At 41.4% G+C, this 19,795-nt stretch overlaps 1 protein-coding gene across 1 annotated transcript in view; it reads right to left on the bottom strand.

The window, feature by feature from the left end:
* Window positions 1-19,795, bottom strand: part of MICU2 (mitochondrial calcium uptake 2) — an 88,426-nt gene that overhangs the window by 58,875 nt on the left and 9,756 nt on the right. The window contains exon 2 of the mRNA XM_007464501.1: window positions 35-179. Coding sequence (XP_007464563.1) covers window positions 35-179 — 145 coding nt within the window. The remainder of the gene's footprint in view (window positions 1-34; window positions 180-19,795) is intronic.

Below are 19,795 nucleotides of genomic sequence, written 5' to 3'. Positions count from 1 at the left end.
TTTTTTTAACTTAAAAAACAAAAACACAACTTACGTTCGATTTGGTCAAACATTACTGAGAAGAGGAAGTCCCGTGGTGTCATGTAATACTCTCCCCCGTGTTCCAGTGAGGAAAACTGCATGAAGCGCTGTTTACGAAGAGACGGTTTCCCTTTCATCTCTCCAGAGTCCACACTTTTCTAAAAGAAAAAGAAATTTGCAATTTCAGATTTTTTCAGTATCATTCCCCTACTTAGCTACTTCCACAATAATCTTTAAAGAGTAATTTTAGTGTTTAGGTATAACCACCTCCAAACTTTGAAGTCATTTACTGAACGGATATTTACTGAGTGCACAGGCACTGAGGACAGAGCAGTGATGAGGCTAACCTGAGGAACCTGCATTCCCAAACAGGAGAATGACAATTAATGAATAAATGTATAAAATAATATAAGACACTAAGAAGTGCCATGAAGAGATATAAGGCAGGATAAGAAAGTGATTAGTAACATTTCAGAGCTTCCCTGGTGGCGCAGTGGTTAAGAATCCGCCTGCCAATGCAGGGGACACGGGTTCGAGTCCTGGCCCGGGAAGACCCCACATGCCGCGGAGCAACTAAGCCCGTGCACCACAACTACTGAACCTGCGCTCTAGAGCCCTCGAGCCACAACTACTGAGCCCGTGTGCCACAACTACTGAAGCCCGTGCGCCTAGAGCCCATGCTCCACAACAAGAGAAGCCATTGCAATGAGAAGCCCGCGCACTGCAATGAAGAGTAGCCTCCACTCGCCGCAACTAGAGAAAGCCTGCGCACAGCAACGAAGACCCAACGGAGTCAAAAATAAATAAATAAAATAAATAAATTTTTTTAAAAAGTAATATTTCAATGGGATGGACAAGGAGAGCCTTTCCGAACAGGTGACATTCAATGAGACTAAATGAGGCAGGCCTTGTGGGCTTGGGCTCTGGAGGGAGAGCATTCCAAGGAAGAGGTAAAGAAAGAATACAGACCATGGGACAGGAACAAGCGTGGTGTACTCAAGGGTGGTATGGCGGAAGAGCTCAGGGAGACAGGACGGCAGCAGATCATGTAAAGATGAGGTACATCCAATCTGATCAGTGGCCCTGATTTTAGGAATATATTGACATCATGGGTGCACAGTGCTAAGAGAACAAGAATGGCTAAGATATTGTTACTGTCAGAGTCTGTACCTTAGACAATGGGACCTGGGCCTTGACCCAAATGCTGATAGAGACGATACTGAAATATTTATTGCTAACCTTTCACAGAGCACTTACTATGTGCTAGGCACTGTACTAGTTAAGTACCCTCCGTGGATTATTTAGTTAATCCTCACAGTAACTGAACAGTAGATACTACAGTAGACACGAAAACCGTAAAGTAAATGCAGAGCCAGGATAAAAAACCAGGTGTGTCTGACTCAAAAGTGTTTTAATCTTTTAACTGCCACAACTATCTTCCTACCCATGGCTAGGCACTGTGCCCTAGGCAGCCTGGAAGAAGACGACATACCAGTCAGCACACATGCCAAGGTCAAAATAGGAACCTTGACTCAAAACGTGTCATCTGTGAAATCCAAGAGCACACTGGCACTCGGGACCGCTTTCCTGAAGGTAACAAGCTAAATCAGACCACGACATCCTTCCTGGACACATCGCTTCCTTTCCATGCTGACACACAAGTCATGTTCAGTAAGTGCTGAGTGGAGCTGAAATGGGGAAAAACGACAATTCCGGTTACTTAAACCTCCAAATTCAAAGCCGTCAACAGCTCCCTTTAGCTGATCTCAGTCCTCTAACCAGTATTAATTCTCTCTCCCCAGTTTGACAACTGGCTTCCTTGAGTGCCTACCAGAACACTGGCCGTATACAGAACACTCAATAATACTGCACTGAGGGTGCCCTGTCTTCTCCAGATCTTGCCTCTTCATGTCTTTCCTTTCCTTTCCCCTTAAATTACTACTCTAAAAGTAACTCAAGGGGCATGTCTTAATTATATGAGTCCATACTCTTATCTCAGTCATCAGAAAATGGAATTTTATTAATATTTTCTGAACATTTTATACATGAAGTGGATAAATTATCATTTGATATATTATCAAATGGATAGTATTTGTAGGAAAACAGTGGTAAACAAGACAAACAGTAATTCCTACTAGAATGTACTAAGTGCCTTGGCAGCGAATTTACAGAAGGTATACAGACGGGCTAGGGAAGGGAGAGGGGTAAGAGTCTTCTCAGTAGATGTCGCAGCACTGGCAAAGTCCTAGATACAAGAGTAATACAGTGTATTGAAGAGCTAAAGAAGTCAAACACGGATATATACGTTATTAGCTTAAAGAATATTTGTGTTTATTACACTAATGTTAATATATAGTCTCTTAGAGTTTAAAAGGTAAATAATCTATATAGAAATAGGTATATGAATTTCCAAATCTTTAAATAAATGTTGGTTCTTAAAAAAAAATTATTTATTTATTGGCCATGCCACACGGCATCTGGGATCTTAGTTCCCCCACCAGGGATTGAACCCGTGCCCTCTGCAGTGGAAGTAAGGAGTCTTAACCACTGGACCGCCAGGGAAGTCCCAATGCTGGCTCTTTTATATTATCTTGTACCTAAGTTGTTCATGACTAGTTAAAAAAATACCTTTTACCAACCACTTAATCCCTTTTATGCAAACAAACGTATTCTTCTTTCTAAACTTCAACCAACTAAAAGGGGCCAATTACTCATTTATCCTCCTCAAGTGCTCTCATAACAGGATGGATCGTTATTCTGTCTCTTTTGGTTTTCATGCTGTCCTCTATCTTGTGGCAATCTTCCTCTTTCCCGGTCCTAACCTATACTCAAAATGATCAACAAGCAAAAACACAAACCTCCCATTCTCTTGCAGCAAGACATGAAAACTATTCCTCCATCTCATGGTTACCATGTTCTATACGCTTGTATGAGTCTATAACTTGCATAAGCGTAACATTTCTGAAGATTCTTGGGAAGAGTCAATTATTCTGGGAAGTGTCATCTTATTTTTATTTTAAAAATGTTTTTAAACTCTTTACTGAATTTGTTACAATACTGCTTCTGTTTTATGTTTTGGTTATTTGGCCGCAAGGCATGTGGGATCTTAGCTCCCCTGAACCCGCACCCCTTGAAATGGAAGGTGAAGTCCCAACCACTGGACCACCAGGGAAGTGCCATTTTAGATAATGGTTGATTGGGTTGCCATCCCTTCCAATTTTGGTTAAATATCCTTCCCAATGAACAAGAAAAGGTAGGGGAGGCGAAACTAAAGCTCCCTTCCCTGGGTTGATTTCTGAGCTTGAAACTGCCATATGAATTGTAGACCATGAATTTAGAAGGTCACTTACAAGCAAATGACCTCCACATTTGCCCACCACGATTCTCTACCAGTAGGCGATGTGGCATAAAACTATCTAACGACCCCCTACTAACATACTTACAACTCAACCTGGTGTCGTACCTTTAATTTCTGCTACTCCTTAGTATAAATAAACCTATTCTACTAGCCGCAAATCCCGCAACTCCCTTTGCCAGCACTAGCAATGTCTCTCCTTTTTCTAATCTTTTCCACCACCTCTCACACTGCTTACTGAGGACACAGCTATCAGTTGGAGGCCATCACCTGTGCAGATACTAATCCCACCATTTCCCTTATGCAATATATAGCGGAAGCCTCCAAGTCACCACCTCTTACTACTAGAGTCTTTCCCTTCATCCTATCCCTTCATCCTAACTTCTACCCGCCGACCTCCCAAGTAAATACGTAATCAAGCATCTACTAGTGTGAGGGCACTCCAGGAAGAGACAGGACACATACTAATCAAAGGGGCAACAGTACAGTAATAAACACTAACAATATAGCTAATGTGAATTAAACACATGCAAGGTAGGGTGCTAAAATCTTTACAAACATGGTCTCATTCAATCTTCACAATGACCCCAATAGGAGACTTCATTTTATCAGCTTCATTTTACAAAAGAAACCAAAGCTTGTCAAGGTTAACCAGCTAGCCTGGGTTAACATGGCAAGTCAGCGGATAGCACAGAGGCAATATGACAACCTCAGCTCAACCACTATTCTATGCCAGCTCCTCTAAGGATTACATAAACTAGGAAAATAAGAGAAATCAGTGTGGGTAATGACAGTTGAGTAAGTTTTCATAAAAAGAGTGGGATTTAAGTTAGGCTCTAGAGAATAACAAAGAATAGAACTAGAATTAGCCATCCTTAAGACCTGGGCTAAGAGTTGTCCATTTCCTAAATGACATGTATTGTTTCCCTTGTTCAATAAAATTTAAAATAAGTAGGATGTTATGAACACATTTCTTCGCTACAGCAAACTTTACGCAGAGGAAAGAAGAGTATTGTTCTGAAATTTCCAGAGCCTTTCTAATTCCAAGTTGACGAACCAACAAATCAATTTTCTTTAAGTCCCCTTTGTCATACAGTAGTTGAATTTTAAAGGACCACAAATTGATGTGTATTATATATTTATGCTTACTTCGCAGAATTTGGAAGATCAATTTGGCATCTTGAATCTTTTGTTTATCTATAAAGTTATTCTTGCCATACTTCACATGTACGACCACTATGATCAAAGCTCCGATGGATGGATTTAACATCAAGAATTAACAATGTCTGTCTGCCCCCAACCCTTCCATCCTCTCCCCTGGTGCCCTCCTGCTCACGTGAGCATGCTCTCTCTGCCCACGTCCTCCTGTCTCTCCCTTCCTTCCCCTGCACGTTTCAGGTGGCTTTTTTCTGTCACTGCTGTTTGCGCATTCCTTGAACTGACCATATGGTGTCGGGCACTCATTCTCTCTCGTTTCCCGTCTCTCTCTCTCGCAGGTACGTGTGCATGTGGCGTGTCTGTGGTCAGTGTGCTTGGGAAGCTGAGTCTGAGTTTGCTTAAGTGCAGGTAGAGGATCGGTGTGGATGCAGAGCATGGGGAGGAGCAACCAGCTCTGTCTGAGACAACACAAGGGCAGACGCCCAGCTTAGGCCGTTAGTACTGCTCCATACCAGGCGGTGAAAAAGTTCACAAATTCATCATTTAAGAGCCAGTTATGTGTCACTGTTCTGCAGATACACAGATGGACACTGTGAGGTCTCCGCCTTTAAGGAGCTCACAAAAGGGAGTGCAGGAGAGCAAACAAACAATTCAGAGCACTGGCTCCAAGGTCAAACTACCCGGGATGCAAATTCCAGTTCTGTCACTCACTAGGTATGTGACCTTGGACCAATTATCACCTGACTCTTGAACAGTGAGGAAACGGGAATCAAGCTGCCTGGACTTAAATCCCAGCTCTGTCACTTGGCCAAGTTCCTACTGTGACTTCTCCCTAACTAATCTGTAAAATGAAGAAGACAGTAGTATCTACTTAAAGGGTCTTTTATAAACCGTGTGTTCAATGAAATAATACACATACTACGTGCTCTGGAAGGTCAGCCATTACTATCATGATCATCGTAATTTAAACAAATGCTCTAACAGAAATATGTAACAAATTGTAGGAGAAGGCAGAGAGAGGACCAATTAATTGCCTTGTCAATTGGAAGACTTAACAAAGGCATCCCAGGCCAGGAGAAATGGGACCTGGGCTGCAAACGGTGAGGAGTCGCCAAGACCGGGAGCAACAGTAGAGCAAAGTGCACTACAGCCAGTCCTGAGGTCTGGGCAGCAGGTCCAGGGGGCAGAGGGTCTCTGGGGGACGTGACAAAAATGGACAGAAGGGGAGAAGGGCAGACACAGTGCACCAGGAAGACCGTCTTGGATGTGGGCATTTTCTTTTAATTCACACAAGAGCCAGCGTAGACGGAAGACACTGGAAGGTACACGGCTGATGCTGCAGGATATCTCATACCATGATTCAGTACTTAGTCTATACATCCATCCAATATGCTTGGCTTTTCAGTCTCAAAATCCCAGCATATTAGAAACATTACATTACAAATGCTAGAGTCAAGTATACTAATGGCAGAAGGGAGATCTTACAGCCTGAAAGTGAGACGGGAGAGAAAAGTTAAACAAGCCAGACCTGGCCACAATAGTCTGGATCAATCTATGTCATGACGACCAACAAATAGCCACTAGGTCTATTTATGCGATGATGGTCTTCAGTCGCTTAGAAATTGCTAATTATGTAGGGAACATTTTGTTAAAAATGTGTAATGTAGCTTAACTGTTTTTAATGTAAATCTTGCATTAAAAAAAGATGTTTTATTACTTACGAGGGTAATTTTAGTTGTCTGGATGATTCACTTACAGGGCATAACTCATACCCCACTGATGCTGTATAAACTCAGCATTACTCTCTAACCTACTATATATATCCAAAGCACTTTGTAAAATGTATGTTATATAAAAATACCAGGGCCACGTTTATATAAACTGAAAATGATTAGAACTGTGAGTAAAAGCACAGTGTCTTTCAGAAAAGTACAAGTAGACACAGTTCAGGCTCGTCATAAACACTACTACATGTCAAATAAAATTAGACCACAGGATACAAATCTTTATCTTCCAACACTGTTAACAGTCACTTTTAAAAAAACTTACTACTAGTGTATTCTTAGTCATGATGAGCTCTCACTTACAGGAAAAGCATCTATACAAATAGCAATTCAGTATGCTGACACCTAGGTTTCAGGATGTCAAGAGAAATCTGAATGTCATCTCCTAGGGCTAAATCAATTCCTTTCAAAGATAAAAGGTATCATAAGGCAAACCATAATTTTAAGAAATTTATATAGGATATAAATAAACATTGCTATTCATGTCTAAAAATCTGTTAAATTCCAGGGGCTGTTTCAAGGGTATGGTGAGAATACCAGCACTGGAGGAACTCGGAACCTCCAGCTTTTATTTTTAAAAAATTTTTTAAAATATTTATTTATTTATTTATTTAGGCTGCATCGGGTCTTAGTTACAGCACGTGGGATCTTCGTTGCAGCACGTGGGATCTTTAGTTGCGGCATGTGGGATTTTTTTTTTTAGTTGCAGAATGCGGACTCTTGGTTGAGGCATGCATGTGGGATCTCGTTCCCCGACCAGGAATTGAACAGAGGCCCCGGCATTGGGAGTGTGGAGTCTTGCACACTGGACGGCCGGAGAAGTCCCGGAACCTCCAGCTTTTATAGGCTCTGCTACAAAAAACAAGTTTTCTTTTTCCCTTTGGAATTTTGGTTTTCACTCTCAATCTATATGATTATCGACTTGCAAATAAAATTTGGGAAGGTCCTTTCTCTATGCTAAAAAAAGAAAAAGGTATAATGTACCTTCCTGAGTTAACTCTTAATACAATCAAAGGGTCATTAAAAACAACAAAAACAAAAACGACAAAAAAACAAAACCATAAATTGATGAGAAAGCAGTAAGTAAAACTCCTTAAAATCTCCGTCCCAAAACCTGACAAAGAACCACAATGAAAACCAGAAAATAAGGACAGCCATGCTGATGCTAGCTCCTACCTCCTACTCTAAACTTGTTCTAGAAAGATCTTCTATTGATAGATACTGATAATGCTGACCCACCTGCACGACAGTACTAGGAATGAAAACTAGTTTCCTCCCCCAGAGTGTGATGGAATGAGAGGACGAGATTCTGCAATCCCTTGCGGATGGGGCAGCCGGGCCTGGGTGTGTGCACTGCACACCTCCGGGGGCCCCTCACACTGGGATCGCAGACAGCTGTGGAGCAGATGGCAGGAAGGTGCACTGTGGAAGGTGACTTCCTCTAACCTGCAGGGGTAACGCTGTCACTGAGAGCTCCCAAGTGCAGGGATGTGCAGGCCAGAGAGGACCGTGGGGAGTCCCCCCGGAAACCCCTGTCACTCGCTGCCGTCACTAGAGACACAGCACATGCCTCTTTCCCCTCCTGCGTCCTGTCAAAGGAGGGCTGGCATCAGCAGTGGATGCTGGGCACGGCTGGGCAGAGGAAAATACTGCGCCCACAGCCACGCTGACCAAAAAGCCAGCAACTATGTCTGAGGGCATTTCTCTAAAGGGGCAGGCACCCCAAACAGGGGGAATCGCAAAGGCCACCCCTGGGGATGCGCTAACCCCCAGCGTGGCAGGAAGGCAGAACGCCCAGAGGAGAGCCAGGACACACCTCGCTCCTCCTCCAGTCCCGCAGGCAGCAGACTGACCCACAGTCCATGGAAACTATGAACATCCTGCTCTGCAGCTAATGTTCTGATGTGAAGGTAAAGAGTGCTCAGTTCAAGATGGAAAGGGGTCAAGCTGATGCACTCACACTGTCCTTGGCAAATAACATATCTGGCTAGACCATCTGTTTAAAACCTGATGCTGGGCCCATCCAAATTCTCTGGGAAAATGAAGAGCAATAGGAAACAACAATGAAAATCAAATTCTGAAAGAAAGCAGAAAAAAATCACAGAAAACAAAAGACGTGATCGATGCACTTTAAATATCCGAGAGCAAAGATAAGATGCAAGATGACAGAGGCCTCTGAAAGTGAGCCAGCCCAGCTGCACAAGAGGAGCAGAGACGAATGATGCCAGTATGACACGAGAAGCTCTAAGAAACAGGAAAGACTAGAACCAACACTGCAGAAAATATACAAACTACTGATAGGAAAAGAAATCACACAGAAGGCAGAAGAAAAGCATAGAGAAAAGCACTGAGGGAAAAGAATATCCACATGTGTGACAGACACCAAGGATTCAACATGAAAACTGCTGTATTTCAGGAAGACAGAGAACAAATCAGCAACAGATTTGTTCAAAAGCAGAGTGGGAAAACCTCACTGAAACCCTCAAAGACCTGAATTTACTACCCTATCTGCCACTGCCCTATGTGAATATACTCAGGTCTGAATAATCCTAGAAGACCTCGGGGGAGATTGGTCAGTTTTAGTTCCTTCAGAAAACCTAAATAAGGCAGACGTTAGAAAATCTAAGTAAGGTTAGAACTATGATGCCCTTATTGCTGGATTCAACCGCTTAAAAGCGGTTCTCGGAGAAGATAATACAAAAAAATGACACAGTAAATGATTAAGCAAGACGTAGTTCTAAGATAATTCTTAAAAGACACACATCACCCTTGTACACTAAGTGAGGAAATGAAAGCAGTGTGAGGGGGTAACATACTCAGGCTATTCAACCCGAAAGGCTGGGGAGAAGTTTTTTGCCCCTCTTCACTGCAACTTATTTATTGCAGTGCAGGAGAACTACTCCAGTAGGAATGGACTAAACGGTACCAATCTTAACGTTTACCTGAAGGAGATATATCCTAAGTTACTTGGACTCAACCCTGTCGGCCTCAGGAAGAAGAGGAGCCTGTGGAATGTGCTTGTGGAGATCAAAGCACTGCTGAGGGTCTGCTGGGGGCTCTGCCCCTAAACCTCCCGGGACTGGGTGGAAAGTGATGGGAGCGGGGATGAGTCCGTCCCAGTACCACTAGATGTGCTTCTCAAACCTGCATCTAAAGCTAAATGTTATGGGAAAGGAGGGGCAGAATAAAAGCTGGGATTGGAGCTATCCTCAACATGTGAGAACCGTCCACATGGTTCTGGTTAAATGTAAAATGCTCCATGGCTTTCAAGGATTACTGGTAATGCAGTAAAAAATGTGACAAAGGAATTAAGAGCAATGAGTGACATGAACTGGATAAAAGAGATCTCTGAAAGCTGATGACTTCTGTTAAAACATTTCACTAGTTTATTGCCTTTAAAGCAACAGGTGCTTCACCATTCTCTCTCCACTTTTTATCCATGAAGTGACAAACTGCAAAAAGTGTTCTGCTCTTTGTTGAACATTCTTTGGTCTCTACATTTCTAATGAAAAAAGTGGGAAAAAGAAAAGGCCTTCCTTACAATGCTTTCAGCATGTCCAATAGATATACATTGCATCAGGCAAAATGTAGTAAAACCTATTCATTTGGCGTTTTTATTTTGGAATTTGCAGTAATCTGGATAAAATGTAATTGTTTTGTTGTCTTTGAACTTTCTGTGGTGTAATTAAAGAATATCTTTTCTTCTTAAAGAAAACTTCACAACTGGAAATTTTCAGTCATTAGACAGAACTTTTCCATTTCACTCTGAATCAGGGAGTTTTTATTGTACATGAAACAAAATACTACCAGAGTAAATTAGAACTATTCACTGCATAAGCTATGCTTCACGATAAATTCTACAAAATGACAGAGTATTAGTGAGGGAGACAAAAGTCATTCCTGGGAAAACTGGGAGCTCTGGAAACTATTCTCTGTGGCTTCTGGATATCGTTTCATCTAGTGATGGCCTAGCCTAGACTTCCTTCCAGAGACGGGAAGAAAGCTAGTGTGGCTTTTCTTAGATGAGCACAGTAAAATGAAATGACATATGCCTCTCTCTATATATATGAATTTACAAATAGCCCCTAGGACCACAGTAATCTGTTGGAAGAGGAGTGGCCACTGTTAGGGATGCTGATGAGTAAAGAAAGAAGCATCTTCTCTTCCCGTAACATTTTTCTCTCCAGATGAGATCGCTGAGCAGAATACTCATTTCCCTTCTTCCATAACTACTTTTCAGGAGGTACATCATAACTACATACATTTTTGTTTATGTTCTAACCAAAAAGTTTAAATTAGGTTTCAAGTGATTAAAAAAAGACTAGAGCCCTAACTTAAAACCTCAGTACCTTCCTGAAGCTTTATCAGTATCACTCACTGCAATCACAACTAAGTAAAGCTTCTCCTGAGAAATGACGGAGTTGCTTTAGCCTACTGCACTACTCGCAAGGGAAGTGCTACTCCGTGAACTCCTCCTACAACCATTCAATATCAACTTATTTAATAATATTACATGTCTCCTACGACCAAGCGCTGTATAAAGTGACACATGAACAGACACCCCCTTTCTAGTGGGGGGAGGCCTAACACAAGTGGGTGAATGCTAGACAGAAGTATGAAAGGAACACTGAGCATTTAGCAAACGTGAAAGTCCCACAATGATAAATTCCAATCTCTGATAGTTACTTTTCCAATATTACTTATCAACCATGACATTTTGACTTCTTTCTTTTCAAAATGAGAGATATGTACACGTACCCCAATGTTCATAGAAGCACTATTCACAACAGTCAAGACATGGGAGCAACCCAAGTGTCCACTGACAGATGGATGGATAAAGAAGATGTGGTATATATACACAATGGAATATTACTCAGCCATGAAAAAGAATGAAATAATGCCATTTGCAGCAACATGGATGGACCTAGAGATTATCACACTAAGTGAAGTAAGCCAGACAGAGACAGACAAATATCATATGACACCATTTATATGTGGAATCTTAAAAAAATGACACAAATGAACTTGTTTACAAAACAGAAACAGGGACTTCCCTGGTGGCGCAGTGGTTAGGAATCCACCTGCCAATGCGGGGGACACAGATTTCAGCCCTGGTCCGGGAAGATTCCACATGCTGCAGAGCAACTAAGCCCGTATGCCACAACTATTGAGCCCGCATGCCACAACTACTGAAGCCTGTGTGCCTAAAGCCCGTGCACCGCAACAAGAGAAGCCACCGTAATGAGAAGCCCGTGCACCGCAAGGAAGAGTAGCCCCTGCTCACCGCAACTAGAGAAAGCCCACATGCAGCAACAAAGACCCAACGCAGCCAAAAATAAATAAAAAACAAAACAAACAACAACAACAACAAAAAACAGACTCAGAGACATAGAAAACGAATTTATGGTTACAAAAGTGGAAAGGGGGCAGGGATAAATTAGGAGTATGGGATTAACAGATACACACCACTATATATAAAATAGACAAACAACAAGGGTTTACTGTATAGCACAGGGAACTAAAAAAAAAAAGAGAGACAGAGATGCACCAAACTAATATTTTTCATTATTATATAATTAAATTTAAATAGAAGACGCCTAACAGGTCTGGAATCAGCAAATTTATCTCGGTTGTGATCTCTCTTCTTCAGGCAACTGAGAAGTACAGCAGAGCCTAACAAGGAGCCTTTTGTGATATAAGCTATGATCTAAATTTCAGGACCCTTACAAACCCATGCAAAAAAGTCTCCTCAAAACTGAGAACTTCAAGTATGCCTGGGGAAACTGCTGCTATCAAAGGGCTGAGTCATAAACAGAGGCTACCATGAGGGTTAACAACACTTAGGATGTTATATCCTACAACACACACAGTGTGGAGAGAAGAGGGGACGGATTAAAGGATCCCTTCTCGCCTTTCTCCCATCCCTCCACAGGCAACAGCTGCAGTCTGTAGCTTTATGTATTTTATAGTTTAGGATTCCAGAAGGAAAGTGATTCATCCATACAGTATTTTGCATTGCTTTCCCCCCATGCTCCCACATTCTCCATGATCCACCCAGGCCTCCATACCCCCAGTCCCCAGCAAAAGACTGTCCCCGCTACATGCTTCCTCGGTTTACAGGAAGCACATAGTGAGGATGGCTTTTTAAAGCTTGTGGCTGAATACTGACGGCAGTTTGCCTCTCTACCACCAAGTCCCTTAAGCCCCACACCCTAACCCTACACAAAATTTGGTCAGAGACTGGAATTAGTTAAAAAACAACAAGAACAAAAAACCCCAAACAGCAACATGCTGCTTGCATACAAATTTTATCCTAAAAATAGAACAAATTTTTTGAAAACCTTCGGATAAATGGAAAAATAATGAAAGCTTGAAGGGCCAGATATGCAATTTCCTATTAAAAACAAAAATTACATTTCTATTTTAAAATTCCATTGATACTATTATTTGGTCTTGTACGAAACAAATACGGTACTAATTTTAAATGTCAACCTTAGTTTTGGTCTTTGCTAATATAATTTTCCTGAAACCGACTGGGTTTGCTGGTGTGTCCTTAGCTTCGTTTTCACCTTGCTACCTCTGATGAGCTTTAATGAACCTTCGCTGCACATCTTTCCAGAAGACAGATTAAATAACCACTTACCGCTTCTGATGATAATTAAACCTCAGGAAGCTAAGCGCGTGATAGCTGCTTCTGGCCCTTTCATTTGTTAGGGTTCTGGTACTCCCTCCTCTAAGAGCCCTCCCCCAGTGCCCATTCTGGGTTAGGGTGTCCTAGAGCGAGTGTACAGGACTCAGTAAACGCTTATCAAAGCCCTGGTGACTCTGCACTGCATCTGTCTGCCCCTGGCATGCCTTCCTTTGGTTAGTATGTTAAATGGTTAAAAAAGTGTGCCAGGAATGAGTGAATCTTTATGAATGGGAACCAATTCCAAACTTGAAGTGTGATATTAAAAAAATAACAATTTAAAAATAGATTTCAGCCCTTGAACCAATACGTGAAAGGGTTTTGTGCTTATGTATTTTAAACCCTATTAATAATTTATTAAAATATCTTTAGGTTGCTAGGTATGTACAAGTGCACCCAAGTGTGCACACAGTTATTTCCTCTTATTACAACCACGAATTACTGCATACTGTTAATTACTTTAGATTTTAAAAATGCCTTCACAACAGGGGCACAGAGGCAAAGCTGCGGACAGGGGGGGGCAGTGTTAACTGTACCAAAAGGATATTGCTTATTTTGCGCCTATTGCACAAGCCATGGAATCTCAGAAACAGATGCTCTGAAACTGCACTGCACCAGCTGCTGCACACTTTCTGTCCGTAAATCTGAATGATCTGATGGATTTCAGGCCTTATATCATGTTTGGCTTGGGTTGTAATGGATTTTTTCAGCTTCCGCTTGGAGTTCGTGGACATAACAATACAATATGTCTAAGATAAAAGTTTTGATTAAAATGTATTTGTAGCAAATGAGCAGGGGATGAGCTGAACATTTTACCAAGCATTGACAAAACACATAAAGATACTACTTTTACAAAAAAGGTACTAAGATGCATGTCATCTCTGTTGGTGTTTATAAATTAAATCACCAGTAAATAATACATAGATTACATGATACAAAAAGGAAAGTAATGCACATATATGATTATACATTTTGGCAAATTAATTTATTGTTCAATAAAGCTCTGCTTTGCATCTGTAAAACATGAACATAGAACAAATCGTTTAACACCTGGCAAGGACTTGCCAAAATCTCCCTTTTTGCTTTTACCTGATTCTTTGGACATATTTCATGCTCGTAAGACATCCATGCTCGCATTTAGTAATTTCTGAAGATACTTTAACAGTGAAGATTTTAAAAGATTCTATAATAGAATCTGTTATATAATGGCTGGAAAACCAAATAGACTGTGTTTGCTTGTTTGTTTGCTTTAAGGTAGCACCTAACATAACTAAAGTAAACAACCGCTAAATAAACAAGCTGAAGAGAATCCCCACTTTCCCACTTCTACTGCCAGCACTGCTAGTGTTCAGCCCCTTTTCCCTTCAACTTCACCACCCTTCTCTGCCTTTAACGACAGGTGGCATCCAACGAGGATACATGAGTTTCCACATCTAGCCTTCACGTACAGGGCAAAAGCAGGATAAAACTGTGCCAGTGAATCATATACTAAGTGAGCAGAATTGTTAGCATTTGCCCAGGCAACAGTGAGGCCTGTACCAAATACTAAGTTTTTGGGTGCATGCTTCAGAAAAATCCTTATCTTGACCCTTGAGAATTTTAGAATCTTATATGAGAAACAAAACCAGTGAAAACTTATAGTTTATGGTAAGTTGTTACATACATATTTAAGGGTTGGCATGGACAGAACGAGCACTTGGGTAATCTTTCCCTTTTAAAATTTATTTGGTGGTGAATTTACTCCTGTGCTCTTTATAATCAAGAGAATAATCCTAGTTAAATCTTAACTAGGATTAGGGAAGAAAGTAGGGAAAAAGAAGGAACAGATATTTGTAGGCTAAAATAGAGCCTTAAGTTCTGAAATGATTCAGGCAACCCTAATCTCCAAACTTGAACTGCTAGTGAAGTCCCAAAGAGTTACTCTGAATATTTAAAGACTCGGATGAACTTTGTCACTTTGTTTAGTGGGAAATTAGTTTCTAAATATTCATTGCTGTTGTTCAGATACTCTTTTAACTTATAATAAAAAAAACTTTATATAGTTATATTATTACCAATATTAAGAATGTTACTATGAAATCATAGCTTAGGCTCTGAGTTCCTGCGTGACCCACCTCACTCGGATATATGCTAGAGGGTAGAGAGTAAACCTGAAGGCACTTGCTTGGATAACGTGGATCTTTATGATTTAAAGGAGGGGGATATGGTAAGAGACCAAGGCATCTGTGACACTTACAAAGGTGTAACCAGGATACGCTAGTACAACAGGGCTAACGGAAGGCACACTGGGCTAGAAGAGAGAATGCACAGTCAGGACAGAAGTGAAGTGCTGGTAAAAGGGAAGAGTAGATACCATAAAGTAAAGGTAAATACTGTAAATTACCTGACCTGACGGTAATATCCCAAACTGAAGAGTAATGCAGTGACAGGATCAAAACAGTTTACCTGAAAATAATTTTAGATATAACACCTGAAACATTTCGTAACGTAAAGAAGGACAAATATTAAGAACCTAGAACCTAGAAATATTAAGAACCTAATTAAGAATATTAAGACAAGAATATAACCTAAAAATTTAGAGCAGAGCCTCATAACCCCACACTACAATGCTTCCTGGTACTTGTGACTCCTGGAAATTATAGGTGAGAACACTGTATGAGCTATTTGGGAGAGAGTACATAACTTTTATCATATTCTCAACCTATTCAAAGAATAAATGACAGGGGACTTCCCTGTCAGTCCAGTGGTTAAGAATCCACCTTCCAATGCAAGGGACGTGGGTTCGATCCCTGGTCGGGGAACTAAGATCCCACATGCTGCGGGGCAACTAAGCCCACGTGCTGCAAACTATAGAGCCCTCGCACTCTGGAACCCGTGCGCCACAACTAGAGAGAAGCCCACGTGCTGCAATGAAGAGCCCACGCGCCACAACAAAAAGATCCCACATGCCACAACTAAGACCCAATGCAGCCAAAAATAAAAATAAATAAAATATAAAAAAAGAATAAATGACAAAGATGAATCAGCAAACGTGAGTAATAGTATGGTAAAATACAATAACAATTAAAAAAAAAAAAAAAAAAAAGCTCCACTTCTAAGCACTTCTCATGTTAGAACAGCGCACAGTTAATTAACTCTAAATAACTGAGATGATCCGTTCTCAACACATGGCTGTAGAGGACTCTTAAAATTGAACAGAAAAACTTTTCTCCCACAGGACTAAATATAAAATGAGAAAACAGTTAATTCCAAGTCCTTTAAAAAATGTCTTATATTTTCCACCAGCTAAAGCATATTAATTAAAATAAAAAATACACAATTGCTGTATAGCCAGAATAAAGCAAAGTACTAAAGGACATCATCGTTGTATAAAAAATTCAAATAAAAGCTTGGTCTTAATAAAGTCTTGTATGTGTATCTGCACAATTCTGATTTTCGCATCGCTTTCTCTTTTCGCTGATATGGGCTAAAGCCATGTAGGCTGCCTTCCCCAAACCAGGCACTGCCCTATATAAGCAAGCATAATAAATACTCACAGCCTCTAACAGAGAAACAACTAAAGAGCAATACAGACGAAAAGAGCCCGGAGAGCGAGGAGACAGGGGCAAGAGGTGATCACCAAGAGGGTAGCGTCAGCTCACTGTCACTAGAACGACCTCTCTGGAACCACACTTCTTTCTTTTTTAAAAAAATTTATTTATTTAATTAATTAATTTATTTTTTTGCGGTACGAGGGCCTCTCACTGCTGTGGCCTCTCCCGTTGCGGAGCACAGACTCCAGACGCACAGGCTCAGCGGCCATGGCTCACGGGCCTAGCCACTCCGCGGCACGTGGGATCTTCCCGGACCGGGGCACGAACCCGTGTCCCCTGCATCGTTAGGCGGACTCCCAACCACTGCACCACCAGGGAAGCCCTATTTAATTTATTTTTTGGCTGCATTGGGTCTTCAGTGCTGTGCGCCGGCTTTCTCTAGTTGCGGCGAGCAGGGGCTACTCTTCGTTGCGGTGCACAGGCTTCTCATTGTGGTGGCTTCTCTCGTGGAGCATGGGCTCTAGGCACGCAGGCTTCAGTAGTCGCAACACATGGGCTCAGAAGTTGTGGCTCGTGGGCTCTAGAGCACAGGCTCAGCAGTTGTGGCGCACGGGCTTAGTTGCTCCACGGCACGTGGGATATTCCTGGACCAGGGCTCAAACCTGTGTTCTCAGCATTGGCAGGCGGATTCTTTTTTTTTTTTAAACATCTTTATTGGAGTATAATTGCTTTACAATGGTGTGTTCGTTTCTGCTTTATAACAAAGTGAATCAGCTATATGTATACATATATCCCCATATCTCCTCCCTCTTGCATCTCCCTCCCGCCCTCCCTATCCCACCCCTCTACGTGGTCACAAAGCACCGAGCTGATCTCCCTGTGCTATGTGGCTGCTTCCCACTAGCTATCTATTTTACATTTGGTAGTGTATATATGTCCATGCCACTCTCTCACTTTGTCACAGCTTACCCTTCCCCCTCCCCATATCCTCAAGTCCATTCTCTAGGTCTGTGTCTTTATTCCCGTCTTGGCAGGCAGATTCTTAATGACTGCCCCACCAAGGAAGTCCCCACACTTATTTCTTAACTTCACAGCCATTGGCTATATTTCTATAACATGAGAGAACAATAGTTGGTAATACCTTAACACTGCCTTGCAAAGTTTTAAATAAGTTTTAATAAAAACCTTCTCACTCAAGATACAACACCCAAAACTTTAACAGTGACTAGTCTCTTCAAGTCATGAAGAGGCAAAATGGTTTTTATGTGTTTCTTTTTGCCACTTTTCCTAAATTTTCTATGATATACACATATCTCAATAAGAAAAAAGCCAACATAAGTAAGTAATCTTTAAGAATTAAGAAAGAGCCAACAGCTGGAACTCCCTTCCTAATATATTTCAAGAAATTTCAATAACCATAATAAAACAGCATTTCTTTAGGGTTTTAAGGAGCAATCTTTTCATGACTGTAATTGAAGACGGATTTAATCACTGCCTAATGGCAGTACTAATAAAATACAAAGTCCTAATTTAAAAACAAAACAGTTGCAGTATTAAAGTCAAGCTTCAATTACAAATAAAATATGGTTAGTCTTAAGTTTTTAAGAAAGAAAAGTGTGTCTGGCTCACAGGATAACCCTCACTGTCGTCTTTCTACTGCAGCAGTTCCTGGTTAAACCGCAATGTTCCCTTATCACCACCCCCTCCTGCTGCACACTAAAGTAGCTCACTTGAGAGGAGCTGAGCCTTTCACATCATACTTCAGCGCAAGCGGGACTGTCACTGGAGGAACGTTAGGAGGTGTTCAGCTGTTCACTGTCTCTCCTCGGCAGCTGCCGAAGCCACGCACTTAGAGCAGGATGTACCACAAGAGCAGGCTCCTGACCCTGACTTCAGCCCTGGACCAAATCCCAGCATTCCAGAACTCCCCACCAATGTGGGTCTGAACAGAGGCAGAAGCCCTACTAGGGATCTGCTTCTGATCTGAGCTGGCTCTTAATTGGTCAACTATGACCAAATTTAAACTGAAAAAGATTTTGTCTTTAGAACACCTAATAGTGTGATTTAATCTCTTGGTATTTATACACTGCACACACTCAAAAACATAGAAAACCCATTTATAATTTCTTATTATGTATAATCTTCTAATTGTGCATACTAGCAAATGAGAAAAATGACTGATATTCCCAAAGAGCAGATAGACTAAGCCAATCATATTTTGCTTTGGAATATCTACTGATAAAACAATTTGTGAAAAAACACTGTGCTTTCCTATGTAAGGTTCATTTTATCTAATTTTAAAAATGGTTTGCATGTCTAGGGCACACAGCAGCCAAGTGATGAGGACAGAGGAGGGAGCTACCTGGAACTATGCTTGTGCAGCAGGAAACGCTGAGGCTGCACAACTGCTACCTCAGGCACGTCAATCACACAATACACATGTGGATAAAGCGAAGATTTTATAAGGCTGTATTTCTTTTTTTTCCCCTTCTTCTTCTTTTTTTCCTTTTGCGGTACGCGGGCCTGTCACTGCCGTGGCCTCTCCTGTCGCGGAGCACAGGCTCCGGACGCGCAGGCTCAGCGGCCATGGCTCACGGGCCCAGCCGCTCCGCGGCATGTGGGATCTTCCCGGACCGGGGCACGAACCCGCGTCCCCTGCATCGGCAGGCGGACTCTCAGCCACTGCGCCACCAGGGAAGCCCCAAGGGGGTACTTCTTAATGGAGAGTAATCACAACTTTTATTCTGCGTACCACACATTCATGAAACTTTCACAGATGTCAGTGAAAAGTTTCTATATAGACTAGGGTGTGCTTAAATACAGGATCCACTAAGTATTATTTCTATATTGAAATTATTTATAATCTGAAACATTTAACAATCTTTTTTATGGAGAGCACATTAAGAGAAGGTATCTGCTGTGGATTACTTTACCAAATATTTACCACTTTTTAAACTGTAAATTTTAAGTTCATATACTCTACTATTGATGGCTTAGGACATGTTTATGCACTGTTATAATTCATAAAACTCCAAACTCACAGTAACAAAAGCATTAATTTGAATGCATTATCTACCAGAACATATGCTTTATAGAATAAGAGTAAATAGTAATTTTTTACTCAGGTTCAGCTAAATAAATATAATTGCAAAAGGACAGATTAAACAATGCTTCTGATTTTACATTACAATTTGTTTTTCTTCCCTTCTTGGCCCCCTTGTCCCCCCTCCCCAAAAAGCACCTCCACAGATTTGCA

The sequence above is a fragment of the Lipotes vexillifer genome, unplaced genomic scaffold, assembly GCF_000442215.2.
Source record: "Lipotes vexillifer unplaced genomic scaffold, Lipotes_vexillifer_v1.1 scaffold2116, whole genome shotgun sequence".
NCBI lineage: Eukaryota > Metazoa > Chordata > Mammalia > Artiodactyla > Lipotidae > Lipotes > Lipotes vexillifer.
Note: the sequence above shows the minus strand (reverse complement) of the source record. Positions and strands in the feature narration are given on the sequence as shown.